Below are 18331 nucleotides of genomic sequence, written 5' to 3'. Positions count from 1 at the left end.
AAAGCTTCCAAGCATCACTGGGAGCCATCTCCCCAGCCCCCCTGCCTTGCTCAGGAACTCTAGGGAGCATGAAGACCCTGCCCACCCCTGATAGGGCCCCTCTCTAAGATCCGGCTCTGCACTTGGGGGAAGATAGCCACAGGCAGAGCCCAAGCAAGACAGCACTGCACCCATGGACCACGGGCCCTGCTTCAACCAGAGTCCTGGAACTGCTGTGAGGTGCAGGCCAAGGGACCAGCTTCTCCAACCCTGCCCCGGAGCAGGGGCCCTAGAAAAGGAAGGCTTTGTGCTAAGCAGGCCACCGGCATTCAAGCCCAGTGAAAGGAAACCAAGCAACACTGCTGCTGGGCCTTCGACCTGGGGACAAAGCCAGCTGGGCTAAGCCAAATTCAAGAGGAATAAAAAGAGGGTGCCAAGCTCAGAGATGAAGGGGAAAGCTGCAAACACTGGGGGTTCATGCCTCACTACATTCTGGGCTCTGCCCCAAATCCCTCCCTAGAGCCCCACAGCTCTCCAAGCCCTATGCTCTACATAGTGAAGAAAACAGGAGCTCCCACTTCCCTGCCCTTGCATTCAAGGACAGCAGCCCCTGCAGTCAGCTTCTTTCCTTTCCCTTCCCAATAAAGACCTGCAATAGGCCCTGGGTCACCAAAGTTCCTGCATAAATCAGACCCATCCCTCTGCTCATCCTGGCACCCCCTACACAGAGCAGCCTCTCTACCCCCTATTGCCACCCACCTCCAGGTACAGAACACAGACCAGAACAAGCCTCAGCAGCATTCCTAGCTACAACAATCACTTTTCTAGCCTCTTCTATAGCTCAAATGGCCCAAACCATTCCCCAGTTAAAGCATACGTACATAATGCTCATACAATTGTCCTGGAAAAATTCTATCTCCAAAAACTCAGTCTAAGGAAACAATCAGAATGTTCAGAGATATGGTCAGAGGTACATGCCAAGGCTACATCATTAATCATCACCAAGGTGATGGTTGAGTGACATTCATTTATATGATTGAATATTATGCAGACATTTAAAATCATGCTTTCAGACCACAGTTATGACATGGAAAAGTGCTCATGATTTTGTAAAATGTATAAGCAGTGGGATTCCAACTTAATTAGCCAGGAGGTAGAAACAGATGGATATTAAATGAAGAGCAAAACTACCAAAAGACATCTAGACCCTGGTGAAAGGAACCAAGGTTCCCTAGGGAAGTGGCTGGTTCCAGGGCAGGGCAGGGATGGTATAAGATGAAACTGGTTGTGCTAGAAAGTAATGAAGTGCCATCTCCACCAAAGTGACAGGGACACATTAAAAGGACCACGGAGGGGCAGATGGATATTTTGTGCCTGTAGACGTGAGAAGTGAATTGTGTCACCAATGTGGCATTCCGGAGGGACTGAATCTCATCATGGGGACCCTCAGAAAACTCCAGATTGTGGAACATTTCACAAAATCACTGGCCTCATTCATCAAATACGTCAATGTCATAAAGACAAAGACTGAAAAACTGACCCACAGTTAAAGGTCACTAAAGAGATGGTCAAGTACATTGTGTGATGGGATTGGATCCTGGATTTGATGCAAGAATGTTTTCCAGAGTATTATTGACACAAGTGAAAAAGTTGGAATATGGATCATAGATTAATAAAAAGTATTGTATCCATGTTAAATTTCCTAGATGTAATAACTGTACTGTGGTTATGTGGAGAATGTCCCTATTCTTAGGAGACATCCACTAAAGAATTATGGGATGAATGGATGTAATCCACTTTCAAGTAGCTGAGGAAAAAGAACATGTATAAATACAAAGGTGGTCATATAACCTAAAAATGTAAGTACTGTTATTTATTTATTTATTTATTTATTTTATTTTTTATTTTTTTGGTACCAGACATTGAACCCAGGGGCACTTAACCACCGAGCCACATCCCAGCCTTTTACTTTTTATTTTGAAACAGAGTCTCACTAAGGTGCTTAGGGCATCACTCACTAAGTTGCTGAGGCTGGCTTAGAACTCGTGATCCTCCTGCCTCAGCCTCCTGAGTTGCTGGGATTACAGGCATGCTCCACCATACTGGCTATTATTTTGTTTTTTACACACTGCGGATGTCCTTGAGATCATGTATATTTGCTGTTTCTAGACTTTCTTCATTACCTAGACAAAGAAAACAATGAGGAAATGTAACAAAATTTTAAAAACTGATGGAGGTAGGTAAAGGGCAAAGGGAAGTTTTCCTACTCTTGTAAGGTGAGAGTTATAAGACACCTTTCCTGTACTACTGAAGGTGTTTCAAAGAAAAAAATTACAGACCATATTTTTCAAGATGCTAGATGAAAATACATTAAAATAATAACAGATATTGCCTCCGAGTAATAGGATTATGGGTGATTATTTCTATATCTTTTAAATTGCTTTTAAAATGAAAAAAACATCAGTATTAGGAGTGACATATAGAAGTAATATTCTGTTTTTTAAAATATATGTAAATTAAAGTACAAGCTGGTATGTTAAGTAATATACTCGACAATGAACTTCTGAAGGGTGTAGGATGTGGATAGTTCCTCCCTTATCCACCTTGGCTACCAGTCTCCTCACATACTTAGAAAGGGCTGTGCGGATACACTTGAATGGATGAGTGGGCTAGTGAGCATCCAGTGGCCTCCAAACTTCCTGAAGGGGATAGGGCAGGGCGGGGCGGGACGAGGCTTTGAAGGGAGGGTACAATTGAAAAGTCTGTGGTCCAAGAGGGATGAGGATGAGCAGGAACAGATGTGAGCAAAGCAACTTGGAAAAGATGCTCTAGCAGACACTTCCAGCCCCTGACTTGTCCTGTGGTTTTGATCCTGTCTCTGCCCTGCCAGCCCTCTTTTGCCACTTTCTACTTCAGTCACTGAGGGAAAAGCTCAGATAAAGCATTTTTGCTTCACAGACATCTGCAAACTCCTACTGAGCCAGGCTCCAGGAGCATCACCATGAACAAGCTCTCCAGGAACTCGGAACCATCAAGGAAGTCAAACACAAATAAGTAAACAAATAACTACAAAACACTGTGATCAGTGCTCAAATGAGGCATCACACAGTGCACTGGGGACACATAGGTTTCTTCCTAGAGAGGGTGAAGGAGGCACCCAGAGGAACTGAGACTGGGAGGTGGCTGGTTAACCTAACAGAGGTTATACAGGACAGCATGAGGGCATGAAGGCTGCGATCAGAAACTGCAGATGCCTAGAGTCTCTTCACCCATTCACCGTTCAACTAGCTTCTGAAGACCTACTGTGATCCACACTGTGCTGAGCCTTGGGGTACAGCGAGGCTTGCTGAGAGTGGAAGAACAGGGAATAACCAGGAGTCATGGATGATGTGTAGATTGCCAGTTCAATACTAATGTGTACTAATCAGGATAAGGGGAGCTAGAGGCATACTGTTTTAGTGGAGAGGAAGACAAGGATTCTGCATTGGTCATGTACATTTGAGGTCATTGGGCATTCCAGATGTAACTGTTCAATAAACACTTTGAAATACAGGCCTGAGATCCATGAAAAGGGTTCAAAGCACATTGTAATCCTAACCCAGCCAGCCTAAAACCCCCAGGGACCAGCCTTAACAAAGTCAAGTCTACTGAATTACTGCAACAAGGAAGGCTGCACGGCATGGTTATGACGGATGTATCACCAAAGGAAAAGATTGAGTTGATGTCCAATGTTATGGATAAAAGGTGGAGGGAAATTGAAATAAAGTAGTCCTTCGATTGCTCCTAACTCCCAGCAAAGCAAGGGGATGCATGGAAAGGGTCAAGCTAGGTCTCGACTGATAAGTGGACTTAGGGCCTTGTTTCCATGGAAACTATAAAGCTAAGATTAGTGTGGAGCTGGTCACCATAGCACATACCTATAGTTCCAGCAACTCAGGAGACTAAGGCAGGAGCATCTCAAGTTCAAAGCCAGTCTCAGCAACTTAGTAAGACTCTGTCTCAAATTTTTTTTTAAAAAGGAGCCAGGGCACTGGGGATATAACTCAGGGGTAAACACCCAGGGGTTCAATCCCCAGTGCCACACACACACACACACAAAAAAAAAAAAAGAAAAAGAAAAACTAGTGTGTAATATTGAGACCAGAAACCAGAAACTCATTTAAACCTAATCATTTTGGGTTATCTATTAGGTAAAGTGGCTTAGATCTGCCATCAAGAACTGGTTACTTCATTCCTAACGATACGATTAAAACAGCAAAGTCTCTGGCAATCCATGATTTTTAGATAACTCAACTTCTCAATGAGTGCTTACTCAAAGAAAGGGGTCCTTCTGATACTTTGTAGCCTCAGCTAAGAAACATTATTTCTTTGCAGAAACAAAAACTACCTCTGTGTGTCTTCCCTGCCATGAATGGCAGGCAAGGTTTCTATTCTTTGAGTTCATTTTTATTTTCTCAATAATTTAAAATGTATAGTGCACCCACTCACCCCCACCTCTTAAATTCAGCCCATCTGAATCTAATCACACAGTGGACATTTTTTCCTTCCCTTTTTCTTTACCAGAGAATGAGTCAGTCAAACAATCCTTTCCCTTTCCCTTCATAAGGAAGGTGAGTCTGCTGATTCTTGGCAGGGACCCTGGACCTCCAGCAGCAGGTTGTCCTCTTCCTAGATGTAGCTCAGCTGGGGACAGCAGGCCTCTTAGTGGAGGCTGAGGGCAAAGGCCCAAGAAGAACTGACAGACACCTAGCCCCAGACCTCAAAATGATTGCTCTTTAGGATTAGAAATAAAATACTCACTGAACCTATAGCCCAAGGTAGACAGGCTGGAGCTGCAGGTGTCTTCAACCAGGCTGTACCCTGTCTGAATCAGCAGGCACTTCATGGCCAGGCCAGACACCCACGGATTCTGGTTCTATTGGTTTGAGTGCTCCAGGCTCCAGGCAGCAATATCGGTTTAAAAACCTTCCCAGGTGATTCTGGGAAGTGTGAGCTGCTCCACAACACAAACCAACCCCAAGCACTGCTCTCAGAAAGTCACTATAGCCTACGGGAAGGAAATGATTCAAAAAACTATCTAAAAGGCACTGTGATTTTAAAACTTCATATGAGGCAAAATATATGAGAAATTGCTCCTGGCCTCCGGACTCTCAGCCCACACAAATTTCATGTGACGAGCACATTTTCCTGCCCAGGAGTTCCCGGGGCCACAGAGTGAGCCCTGTGCAACCCGCCTGCTCTACGGAAATCTGCCACAGTCCACGTTGGACCCGAGCACACACACAGTTCACTGTCACCCTGGTCATCTTAACAGGAGGTGAGCTCTCTGAAGGAGTGAGGAAGCTTAAAAAATAAAAATAAATAGGCAGCAATAAAAAAAACAAAACAAAACAAAACAAAAAAAACTATTTTTGGATAGACTGAAAACAAATGGGAGGAGATCCATGTTTGTTCTTGTTCCTGCCTCGCCTCCACCTGCCGGATTAGATCTTACTCTGAAGCAAAAAAAAAAAAAANNNGGTGAAGCAAAAAAAAAAAAAAAAAGAGAGAGAGAAGAGAGTTCAGGGGAGGAAAAGGGCAGCAAAGGAGAAGAAAAGAGAGGAAGGCAGGTCTTAGAAGCTCCAGGTGCTGACTCTTCCTTTTCCTCTTCCCCCCTCCACAAGGCCAGGTGGGATAGTGCTTTAAAACAGATTAAAAAACAACAAAAAAAAAACCATAGATTTCAAATTGGCAAGAGAAATGGGACAGAGGAACATGTTAAATAATACCAAAGAGATGCCATCAACCATATTCAGAATAAGGGACATCCTACAGGACAAACAACCCAGTTTCTTCAAAAAATAAAGAGGGAGAGAGAAATGAATATCAAGAGACAAAATAAACATGAACCAAATGTAATGTGTAGGGTTGAGAGAAGTCTCATTCAAACAACAATAATTAAAAAAAAAAAAAAACCATTTAGGGCCGGGCGGGCGTGGTGGTGCACACCTGTAATCCCAGCAGCTCAGGAAGGATTGCAAATTCAAAGGCCAGCCTCAGCAATTTTGCAAGGCCTTCAGCAACTCAGCAAGACCCTGTCTCTAAATAAAATATAAAAAAAGGCTAAGGATGTGGCTCATGTTAAGCATCCCTGGGTTCAATCACTGGTACCAACACACACACACACACACACACACACACACACACACATTTGGTGACAATTAAAGAAATGTGAAGTCATTAAGATTTAATTGTTTCAGGTATGTGAAGGGTATTATGGTTATATTAAAACTAATTGAGAAGCCCTCTGATATGATGTGATATAGAGAGCACTTTATCTCTGCAATATTCTTCACCCAGAATGAGGGACAGTCTATAAAATATCCTACCAGCACTTGCTAAAATCATCAAGGTCATCCAAACAAGGGAAGTCTGAGAAACTTACAGATCAGAGAAGACTAAGACATGATGACTAAATATAATGGGCTCCTAGAACAGAAAAGGGACATTGACGTAAAAACATAGTGAAATCCAATTCAATCTGGAGTATAGTTAATAGTAATATATCAATGTTGGCTTTTTAGTTTTGATAAATGTACCATGGTAATGTGAGGTACATCTTTCTAACTTCTATAAATCTAAAATTATCCAAAATTAAAATTAATTTTATTTAATTAATTAATCAAAAGTAGCTAGGGGAGCTGGGGTTGTGGCTCAGTGGTAGAACACTTGCGGTACATGATTGTAATCCCAGCTACTCTGGAGGCTGAAACAGGAAGGTCCCAAGTTCAAGGTCAGCCTTGGCAACTTAGCAAGGCCCTGTCTCAAAATAAAAGATTAAAAAGGCTGGGGATATGGCTCAGTGGTAGAGTACACAGGGTTCAATCACTAGTATGATAAATGAATGAATGAACACAAGCCAAGAGTCCTTAGTTTTAGAGGTATCCACTAGTAGGCCAATGAAATGCCATGATGTTTAGGATTTGCTTCAAAATAATTTAGTGGCTGGGAGTGGGGTGTATAGATGAAACAAAGCAGGCCTTAAATTGGTAATTATGGGGCTGTGGACATGGCTCAGTGGTAGAGTGCTTGCCTGGAAAACATAAGGCCTAGATTCAACTCCTAGCACCAAAAAAAAAAAAAAAAAAGAAAGAAAGAAAAGAAAAAAACGGGTAATTGTTGAAGCTGAGTTATATGTAGAGGTTCAATGACTGTCTCTCCAGTTTTGTACATTTGAAAACCTCCAAAATAAAAGAGTTGGCAATAAACAAATATGAACTCTGGAGCCAGTCTGCCTATAAGGTCATCTAATCTGTTTATATGTTACAAGTTTCCTGCCTGTAAACTGGAGATCATTGTACTCACCCCACTGGGTTGTGTAAATTTCATAACTCAACATGCATACAGGTTGGGACAATCTTAACTATCACCATCTTATGAAGAGAAAAACAGCCACATTCCAAAGTCCATTTATCACCCTTTTTCCACCCCCTGATCCTGCATGGTGTTCTTCCTCCCCTGCACTCCAGCACAAGGAGACTCTTAGGGGCAGGGGAGAAGAGAAGTTCTGAGGTGACTCCAGAAAGCAATACTTTGGTTCCAATTTCTACAGAAAGTAGTGAAACTAGCTGAAGAACAGAGAGGTGTTCCCAGCATTGGCTCTGGAAATGGACGCTAGATTATGAGCTACTCAAAGCAGGCTTCTGTCAGAATAGCACAAGGCAATAGGAGTATACATTGGACACCAACTGTATGCTAAATATTGAGGGCAGATAAAGATGACTAGACCCTAAAGGAGCTCATGAACCCAGGACATCCAAGGCAGACAATTTTGTCTAGATTCACCCCCTTAGAGACCACCAACTCTGGGGTCTCTGAACTATCAAACATTCTCTCATTTGATTGCAATTTAACAAGATTCCTAAGGGACAATGACCACTGCTCCAGACACAACCTAGTATGTCAAATTCAGGTCCACAAAACCCACTCAAGTATTTGCGGCACATTCATTTATTCACAAGTCTTTACTGAGCATCTTTGAAGTGCCAGACATAGCTGAGTCAATAGGGAGTCAAGGCAGACACAGTCCCTGATTCCATGGAATCTAAGGTCAAAAGAGGAGACAGACAGTAATGAACTAGTCATCCCCAAGTCAATGTATCCACTAGACAGTTGCTTTGCAGTAGCAGGGCACAGTCAACTCATCTTGGAGGCTTCCCCAAGGAAGTGATGCTTCACTAATTCATTAAGAATGAGGAGTGGTGTGAGATTTGAGGATGTGGGGAGGTGATATTCCAGCAGATGGCCTGGAGAGGGGGAAGTAGAAAGGCCATAATAGATTTAAAAGCTAAAAAGCAGTAAGTGTAGTGGGAAGGTTGTTACAAAGGTGGGTGGGTGGTAGGACTCAAGACAGAAGACAACAGGGATAGATAGACTGTGCAGAACTTTGGGCCCCTTCAGAGATGAGATCTTTATCTTAGGAGCAAGGGAAGCCACTTCAGGGTGTTTAAATGTACATGTGTGGGGGAGGGGGTATCATTTGATCAGACCTGCATTGCTGGGACTCTGCCACACAGAAGAGAGGGATGGGAAGAGGGCCAGAGTGGAAGCAGAGAAACCTGTCTGAAGGCTTCCACAATGGTCCAGGAAATAGATGAGGGGGGCTGGGTTTGGAGTCTAGCCATGGAGATGAGCAAATCTGAAAGTTGTTGCAGAGGTGAGATCATGGCCTCTCATAGTACTTATAGAGTGAGAGGGAAGTACACAGGCAAATCCCAGGTTTATGACTAGCACTTGGGTGGCAAGCTGAGCTGCTTACAGAGAGCCAGGGAAGAGTGTGGGAGGAGCAGGTTTGGAGGAAAGAGAAGATCCTTAACATGGATGAATCACATGTGCTCAGGCACTGTTCTTTATGCAGGCCACTATGCTGGACAGCTTCAAGAGCAAATGCAACACACACTTTACTGCCCAAAAGAGGGACCAGCAACAGCAGTAGGAACCAATAGCCTCCAACGTGCATCTATGGCTCCACAGCAAAGGGCCTAGTCATTAAGCCACTAAGAGGTACCCCATAAATATCTATTGGGTGACTGGATATTCCAAGGGCCACACACAGATAACAGGAACAAGGGGAGAAGTTTTTACTCAACACCTAATTAAAAGCCTAACTACCTACATAACACCACAGGGTAATATTTTCTCAAAAGACCTACATGAGGTTTGAGACCAAATGACCACGGTGTAGAGAACAACAGAAAAGACTTCAGGGAAAGGTTGTGGTGGTGGAAAAGTCTTTGTGGGTGGCCAAAGAGGCTTCCAGGAAGGAATCAGCTACCTGACTTTATCAGACCAGGGGGGAAAAACACCACAGCCTGAGATTGGCCTAAGCCTGACTGAAGGATGAGCAGAATGGGAGATGTAGAAAGGAATGAAGGGTCACCCCAGGTGAGGCAGGAGAACCCCACCCCCAGTTTCGCCATAGGTGGCATCTTACACTAGCAGAAAGATGACAGTATCTTCTCAGATACCTACATGCTGAGATGATCTATTTTTAAAAACAATCTAGTCCCATTTAAAACCCCCGGGGACATTTTTTCAAAAGGATAAGGAGAGCAGTTCCTTAATTATCATTAAACCTCAAGGCTGGATCCAGTCCCCCTCCCACAACTGCAGCCAAAAAAAGAAAAAAAAGAAAGAAAGAAAGAAAAGCAAGCAAGCAAGCCACTGCACCGACCTTTGTACCATAGCCTTTCTTCCTGCAAAGTTCTTTCTGGCTCCTCTACCACCCACCCCACCCATCGCAATCCCCGGTTCGCTTTAGCTGAGTCTCTTCGCCCTTTTCCTAATAAAGTGCGCTTCTTCAGCGCTGGAGACAACAGGGCCCCAGGGTCTGCGGAGTGGGAATTGCCCCTCCTAGGCTCCGGTCTCCCGGGCCCAGACAACACGTCGAGACTGCAGGTTCCATCCCTGTCATGGTACCCGAGTACCAAGTTAGCGGCGCCCAGGCGGGGGTCCAGAAAGAAAAGAAACACAATCATCGTGCCCAGAAGAGTCCGAGTGGATCTGGACAGAGCCAAACGCCCCGTGGTGCCTGGGCCGGGGTACAGGAGGACTCAGCGAGGGAAAGGCTGGGGCTGGTTCCCGGGTCCACGCACCCTCCTAGGGACTGCGGCCCCAGGGGATGACACAGCGTTTCCTCCGCACCCCTGGCTCTCCAGGTTTGTCCCAGCTCCATCTCTGCCGGGCACCGGCCAGCCGACTCGCTGCGTCAGGGAATTCCCGGCTGGGGGATGGGAGAGGCCGGGGAGCCGCAGAACTCGGCACGTGGTCCCACCCTGCGGTGCAGCGCGGACCCCACTTGCGGGTAGAGGAATGGAAGTATGATCGCGAGGTGCGGGAGCTGCACGGCGGCTCAGCCTGCAGCTCGGAAGGAAAGTCAGTCCTAGTCGGGGGAAAAGTTAGAAGGCATCCTGGCCACGCCAACTTCTCACCCAGGGCCGGGCCCGAACTTTGCACCGGGAGTGGGCGGCTGCACAAGCTGGAGCGACCCTGCAAAAGCAGACCGGACCCGGGCGCCCGGGAGTCCGGGCCTCGGTCGTCAGTAGCCAATCAAAGAGCGCCTCGGGCGAGAAGGACTGGAGGGCGCGGGCAGGAGAGGAGTGACAGAAACAACCGCCAATAGGAAGTCAAACTGGGAGTCCTCGCCCGGCCCATTGACCAATGGGAAAAGGGTGGTTGTGGCCGAGGTCCCCGCGGCACTAACTGCAGGCTCCGGTGGCCGCGGGTCGGAGACCCTTGGGCTAAAGGGGACTTTGGAGGGGAGTTTGCCAGCCCTTCCTATGCCACCCGCCGACATGCAGATCACAGCTCCGGTCCTCACCTGCTGGAAGCGGGGTTTACCCAGTTGGAAAGGCGGTGCATCGGTCGAAGCATTAGCGGCACTAGCTGCCGCCGCTGATGCTGTAGTCGCTGTATCCGCCATGGCCACTGACGCCCGCAATCCCCGGCCCTTTTAAAATGTCCCTCCTCGGCCCCCGCCACAGCTGCCTCTCCCGATTGGCCATGAGCAACCGCAGCAAGCAGGGCGCGCAAGGGGTTGTGGGAAGTGTAGTTTTTCTCTTCTCAGAATCTTGACAACCTCAGACTGCGGAGAGTTGCATCCACGCAGCCTCCGTCTCGGTGTTGCAGGGGTCGGTAGTACGGGAAAGGTATGTAAGCATGGCCCTGAGGTTCCGGTAGGGGAACACCGGGCGGCCCCTCGCTAGTAACCAGCCCACAGAAGTTTGGGTTGATGTCACAGAAGTCGTGCCTGAAGCAGCAGCCCAGAACAAGGGCCCTCCACCAATGGGTCTGACCCAGGACTAGATGGGCAAGGACTCCAGGTGAAGTGGGGGTTAACTGGGAGGGCTTTCTGCAAGGACTTGCAATGCTGAATTTTCCTACAGTTGCTTGTATCACCACCCTACCTCCCACCCTGTGCTCTCCAGTCATACTAACACTCGGTTCCCAGAGTAAGCTGGGCTTTTGCCACCCAATCCTTAATGCGTTCCACCTTCTTTGACCAACCAAGAAAGATCCCTCCTGGGCCTTACTTCTTGGGAGGAAGAGAACTGTCGGGGTGTGGGAGGGAGGTGGGGGGAGCCCGCTGAAAATAGGGTTAAGTAGCCTTGCAAGTACCAGCTCCAAGGACTTTAGATAAGGAGCAACCCCAGCAAGGATAGTAAACACTTCTACATAGAGCAGCTTAAGACTCCTTGTTGAATCTGGTCAGTGAACCAGACTGGGGGTATAAGGGGCTGCCTGTTTCACCGAAGACAGTGAAATTATTTTGGACTTGACTCTGGGAAACCTCACTTTGGGTCTTCTTAGTCTCAGGGTAAAGTGCAGGGTTGGCTCATGTCCGCCCAAATCTTTCTGAACCCTGCATAGGTTGTAGCACTAATGGCTGAGCAATAAGAAACAGAATTTTCCTTTAGCTGAAAAGAGAATCTAGCTAACTATAAGGAACAATTGTGTTTTGGATTTGTAATTTATCTCCCCCTACTAGACTTGACAAAGTAGCTTGAGAACAGAATTCAAGTCTTGCCATCTGTATTTCCTCACTGTACCAATAAACACGGCCATAATAGATGTCTAATTAATAGAGATCCTGTGAGTTGGTGAAAGATTGAGTCCCAGCCATTGGGCAACACTGTACTACTGCCCTGTGATATCATCGGTGAACCCCACCCACTTCAATTCAAGGCTGCCTTCTTCCACAGGCAGTCTCCTTCCCACACTCATTCCAAAACAGGAACAAGACAGACCACCTGCAGTATGTGAAATTTTATTCTTCATAAAGTGCTTGAAACATGAAGAACAAGCTCTTTATAAACAGAGGAGTTACAACTAGGAAGACAAACAGCTAAGCAGAATGGTACCTGCTTCCTGACCACCCCACGGCAGCTCTTCTCCATCTTGTGGCCAGAACAGAAACATCAAACAAGAATCCTGGGTTTCAATTCAAACCTTCTTCTAAAGACACCCCTGCCCTGAGCACATGAGAGGCCCAACATCAAGGATGGTGAAAGATCAGGACTGGAGCTGGGATCACCTAGAGCCCAGAGGAATACCTAGTGGGGGAGTGATCTCCTTACTCGAGAGACACCTCTACCCCCAATCACTCCAAAAAACATAACTGAAAATCTGGACACCTATGGATACTTTTCTCAGCTATGCTGAGTGGACATTAAAGATGTCAACTCTGCAGGGGCTTTCCCCCATGTATGGGGCTCCTGTGCATCCTGGCAGAAGACTGACATCACCCACAGAGCCCATCTCCTATGAGGCCTTCTGAGTGAGCCCACAGGCTCTCATGAAGAAGGGAGCCCCAGAAGGGCTCTTGCCTCTTCAATGGGCCAAAAGTACCCTCCTTTGGCATCTTCTCACCTCCCACCCTTTGCTAATGCAGGATGCCCAAGCCACCAAAGGGTCCCTGCAGATGTCATGGGGATAGCCTACTATGCTTTCCATAAGCAAACCAGGGGCTGAGCCAAAGGACAGATACTTCATTTCAAAGTGCACTGCAGCCAAGCCAGGCAAGGTGCTGGGGATGAAGGGACAGGCCAGGACAGAAGCTTAGTGGATAGGTGGGAGGGCAACAAAGGCTTTTTTCTCTATGTACAGGTGTCTCCTAAGGCATAGTGTGCCCTCCCACTTCCAGAGCAGCCAACTGCTGCTTGGTTGAGGCCTGACAGAATGAGAGTGAGCAGAGCAGCCTCAGGCCTGCTCCCATCAGAAGTTTTTATCCTAGGATCTGCCTAGGAGGGAAATGGGCAAGATGGCAGGAAGGCTGAGGAGGCAGCAGCACTTGGCCAGGCTCTTAGCTGAGATTAACTCTGGGAAGGGAAGAGCACAGAGCAAGGCTACCTCCAACCCCTCTTCCCCTTCCCAGAGCCACCCCCAAGTGCTCAACAGGAGGAGGATGCCACCAGGAAGGAAAGGTCTACATCCAGAGGCTCTTGACCCCACCCGCAAAAGGCACGTTTTAATTTGTTTCCAAAAGTTCAAACCCTGCAGCAGCACAGAGTTTTGGCATCTGGACAGACAATAAGAACAGATGTGGAGGCTTCATCCCCAAAACAAAAGCAGCCCAAAGCTCAGACCTGGACAGGTCCACACATCAGAGGTGGGTGAGAACCTGAAAAGCAAGGAGCTCTCCCCTGACCCAACCCTACCTCCACAGTCACCCATGACACTCAGTGGAAAGTTCCAGAGAAGGGCAGGGAGCAGCCTGGAGAGCACACAGCACCACCTTCATCTAATACTGCACCCCTGATGCAAGCAGCTCCAAACAGAAACAGACTCAGGACGCAGCAGAACAGACCAGGCCACATGGGCTCCCTGCTCTCGGGGATGGGCACGGGGCAGAAGAATAGGCACACTGGCTGCCTACAACCTACAAACAGGCAAATTGGGTCCTGTCCCAGTCCCAGCAATACTAGGAAATGAAGAAGATGAGGGATTGGCCATGGGAAGGAATGGCTGACATCCTTGGAGGATAATAAAGTCTGTGCTACAGCAGTCTGGTCCCAGATACCACATCAAACTGCAGCTCTCCCTGTTCCATCTTTGGGGCTAATTTCCCTATTCCAATTTCTTGGAGCCCCCAAAGCTAAGGGTTATGAAAACAGGCAGGTGGGAAAGACTGAGCGCTCCCAGAGACGCATGGTAGTAAAGGAACCTGAGGCTCTAACAGGAGTCCAAGGGCTCACTTCCAGCAGCCCCAGTAGAGGCAGGAGGGAGAGGGAGCATGGAGTGGCCAGGAAGACAGACTGCACCCCGTCCCAGATGAGAATGTGCTCAGCAGGAGGGAGGGTGGACGGACAGGTGGTCACAGCCCCTGTCTGGGTAGCAGGTCCTCACCAACCCTCTAGGGATGGGGACAAGGGAGGCTACTTGGGGGGCCCAGGGGGGATCTGCAGCAGTGTGGGTGAGGTCTCCATGATCCGCACCAGCAGCCGGTCAATGTAGCTCTCCAGCTCCTGCACATGCTCATCCCGCTGGCTCAGCTCCCGCTCCCGCTGCAGGAGCAGGCCGATGAGTTCGTCGTGGGTCAGATGGTAGTACTTGGCCGACTGGTCCAGCACAGCAGAGTCCTGAAGCCAGATGGAATGAGAATAAGCAGAGCAGCCCCTGGCCTACTGCCCACCTACACCCCAGTACCCCATCACAGGCCCCAGAGCTAACTGTTTCAGATGCCAGAGACGGGCTAACCAACTTCAGGACTGTGGCATGGGGACCTGGCCTGCTCACTCTTCCACCCTCCCAATGCTACAGGCCCCTCCACAGCACCATGTTCTGTCAGATTGCCCCTGGCACCCTGGGTCTCACCTTCAATCTCTTGGTGTCCACCATCTGGCCAAGCTGGGGTGCCGGAGCCACAGGCTGAATACCACCAGATGTGACTGTTTTGAGCTTCTCCAGCCCACTGCTCAGAGCTGTGCTCAGACTGGAGCGGGACTGCTTCCTATCAGAAATGCCCTCTGCAGGGACAGCACTGAGGGGCTTCACGGGGTGGGGACTGCAAAGACAGACAGAAGATGGGTTATGAGGGGAGAAGGGTGGCACTGGGAAGGTGGGGCCACCTTCTCTGTAGAGCCCAAGGTCTGCTGCACAGCTGAGGTCTCTTGGGCAGCAGCACCCTGCATGCCTCAATCTGCGTCCCACCACATGCCCTCTCCACATTTCATTCCCCCTTTGACCTAATGACCTGGTTCTTTGGCAGAGGCCACTCTACAAATTTCTGCATTGTACTGGGAATTTGCCAGGGACACCAGCCTCCAGCCATTCTCCCTTCCTCCTCTTCTATACTTTCTCTAGGGAGGTAGCCAACCTTCCCAGCTTCCCCAGGACTGTGGGGATTCCCAGAACATGAGATTTCAGAGCTAAAACCAGGAAAGACCTGGGCAAACTGAAGTTCTTGGCCTTGCCATAATCACTTGTGCACCCAGTCAGGCTTATGAGTCCCCCTCAACCTGTACTTGCTCGCTCACCCTCAGTCATCACCACTTTCCTCAAACCCAAACCGCTCCAGAGCACGGATGCCACACTGTGTATCTAATTTCTTACCTTTTGTTGACTCCTCAACCCATGAGAACAGGACCTCAGCCCAGCACAGGAGAACCTGCTGTGGCAGTGGGCCTGGCATCTCCCTCTGGAGTCCAAGTCCACACCTGTACTACTCCTTCCTTTGGGCTGCTCTCCCTCCTCTTGCCCCAATACCTCCACCTGAGGGCCTTATCTCAGGCTCAACTGCTGGTCTGCCCCTGGTGTCTCTCCCCTTCATGTTCCCCCTGACCCAGCCTCCCACCCAAGTCTCCAGCTCCAGCCCAGACCTCACTTTCAGGCTCTAGACCAGTGCAAACAGTTGCAGGCTGGCTCAATCGCTCCCTCATGATCCACCTCTGGTGCCACATGCTCTCCTCCCACCTGCCTTTTCCTCTGAGCTCCCCCAGCAGAGAGCCTCCCAGGGCCCAGTCAAAAACCTGGGTGTCCTTCTGACTTGTCCCCTTCAGCCTCAGCCTTCATCAATCAAGCCCTGCCACCTTCCTACCTTCTCTCAAGCCATCTTCTCCTCTTCAAGCCAGGGCTAGCTACACATTTCCTCCGGCCACAGCTAACAGCTCTGCCAAGCAAATCTTGCCTACTTCCAACCACCTCCCACTCTGCTGCAGGATAATGATTTCACCTTTCCACCCTTCAATGGCTCCCATCAAAGTGAGAACACAATCTAACAAAACCTGGGGCCTGCCCTTTCCTCATGGCCCACCATTCCCCAGCAAGAAAGAGAAAGAGTGCTATCTGTTAAGGACCTCATAAAAGCTAGTCCTGTATCTGAAGTATTGCCATTTCCTCCCACTGGCCTATTCCTACTCCTGTTTCAAAGCAGTGCAAAGCCACCTCCTCCAAGAAGGCTTTCTGATTCCCCAGGCTAAGATGAGCCTCTTCTGGGCTCCCCTGCACTTATAACACTTATATGAGCTATAAGCATCAGGCTCTCAAATCAGCCAACCTGTCCTTGGGGGACCTCTTACAAATTTATGCTCCCCCTACAGAGGCTTTAGGCCATTCAGAAGTTGGAAGCAAAATGGCCCAAAGACCCAGAGAAGCAGCTCTGTTACTTGGGGTAGTGCTGCAGATTCAGTCACACAGTATTGGAAGAGTGGCCATGTGCCCAGCAGCAGGGCAGAGTAGGGAAAAAACCAGGCGCTTAACTGCCACCTAGGAATCCACACTAGAAATGAGTATGACAACACCTCTAAGGGGGCCATCTATGGTGGTGCAGGAATGGATGACCAGTACAGCAAAAAATATCCTAAGTGAGTTGGCAGCAGGAAGCCTGGGCTCCAGTCCAACTGCCCCACATCTGAAGGACCTTGGTCCCTGCAGCTCTTATCTGAGAAATGGGGTTAGCTCTGCTTCACCATGCAAAGCACAGACATGAAGCCAACTCTGAAAAGACAAAACTTTCAAAAAATGGCATGTGTAATTAAAGGTCGTGCTGGAGGCTGGGGACCAGCTGACAATGCTGTGATCAGGAAGCGAAGAAGCTGCAACCACCAGCTCCCTCGCCTGCTCCCCCTATCACAGGTGGCACAGCACTACCCACAGCTGGAGGAGAACGACGGGGCATCCAGACTCCCTCCCACCCACTTCTCAGTGCCAGCAGTTGCCCCCAAGGCCTTTCATTCTGGGACCTGTCTTCCCCACTGGACTGGGAATTCCTTGGGTCTGACATAGAGCAGATGCTCAGGGAACTCAAGTGACTAATGTGTGAGCTAATGAGGGATGAAGGCCTGACCGTTCCCCAGGGCCCACGTGCTCATCAGGAGCAGCAGCCCCTCTGCTCACCACTCCTTAGAATGCTCCTGGTCCCCTGGACTCTGCAGCCAGCTGAGCCACACTTACCATATCCCAGTCCTGAGCCTCTAGACCTGTGCCCCCGACACCCTACACCTGCAACCCCAAACCAAGGCCCAGTGACCAGAATCACACAGGCCTCCTTGGTCCACTCAGTAGTCCTACTGGCCCTAGAGGCTGGTACCTCTGAAAGGCAGGAAACCAAAGACAGACAAGTGGCTAATGCGCTGCAGAGGCAGAAAGCCTTCTTTTACCACATGTGAGAAGCATTTTAGCTTTCCTCTCTCTCCTCTGAGGGTTTCTCCCACTTCCTCTCTGACCTTTGACCCTCCTCTGGTTCTCTGGCCCAAGTCCTCACCTCACCTGGACATAAAACAGTCCGCAGCTTCACTGCCAGCCTGCTCCCCCACCGCCTGTCAGAAGAACTGGGTGGACCTCCATGTTTAACAAGCTCCACTCCTGTCCGCAGTCCCCCTGCCTTGCATGCAAGGCTCTCACCCCCCTCCTGCCAGCACATACTGCTCTCCCCAACTTTGTTCCCTACTCCCTCCTCCTTGTCAGTGTTATCCCCCAAACTCCCGGCTTATGGGGCCACCCTGATTGTCCAAGGCCCCATGATGGAGGCAGCTTCAGGGCTGGTACCAGAGAAAGCTCAAGACTTCACAGCCTCCACCATCCTGCCTAGGGTAGAGCAAACCCTCTCCTGCCCTTAAGCAAGGAGGAGGCTGGGATGTGAACACCTCACCCACTGCTATACTGGGCCCCATTCCCATTCCTCCTGATGGGAGGTGGATGCTCACCTGGCACGGGGCTGTAGCTCCTCAGCTGGTCGTGTCTCCAAGGGCAGAAGCACAAGCAGGGAGGCTGGGGTGGCTGCAGCGTGGTCTTCCCCTTCAGGGGCAGGGGAGCCTCCAGGGAGGGAGGGCTCAAAGGGGCGGGGGGGTGAGGCTGACTCCCCGGGGGGTGGGGAGGT

At 49.0% G+C, this 18331-nt stretch overlaps 2 protein-coding genes across 5 annotated transcripts in view; both read right to left on the bottom strand.

Annotated features, from left to right (window-relative positions):
* Sfxn5 (sideroflexin 5) overlaps positions 1-11144 on the bottom strand; it is a 113592-nt gene extending 102448 nt beyond the window's left edge. The window contains exon 1 of one of the 4 annotated variants that reach the window (XM_015479514.2): positions 10838-11144. In XM_015479514.2, the coding sequence (XP_015335000.1) occupies positions 10838-10939 (102 nt within the window). In that variant the 5' untranslated portion in view covers positions 10940-11144. Of the gene's footprint in view, positions 1-10112; positions 10307-10837 lie in introns of those variants that run through there. The other 3 variants (XM_048804112.1, XM_048804113.1, XM_048804111.1) reach the window with 3 other exon arrangements.
* Positions 11145-12267: 1123 nt separating this feature from the next.
* The window catches only part of Rab11fip5 (RAB11 family interacting protein 5), a gene marked incomplete at its 5' end in the record, with an annotated part of 35725 nt that continues 29661 nt past the window's right edge, over positions 12268-18331 (bottom strand). The window contains 3 exons of the mRNA XM_048804932.1: positions 12268-14594; positions 14830-15019; positions 18159-18331. Of these exons, the coding sequence (XP_048660889.1) occupies positions 14391-14594; positions 14830-15019; positions 18159-18331 (567 nt within the window). The remainder of the gene's footprint in view (positions 14595-14829; positions 15020-18158) is intronic.

The sequence above is a fragment of the Marmota marmota genome, unplaced genomic scaffold, assembly GCF_001458135.2.
Source record: "Marmota marmota marmota unplaced genomic scaffold, marMar, whole genome shotgun sequence".
NCBI classification, from domain to species: domain Eukaryota; kingdom Metazoa; phylum Chordata; class Mammalia; order Rodentia; family Sciuridae; genus Marmota; species Marmota marmota.
The sequence above is the reverse complement of the archived record's forward strand: the minus strand, read 5'-3'. Positions and strand labels throughout refer to the sequence as shown.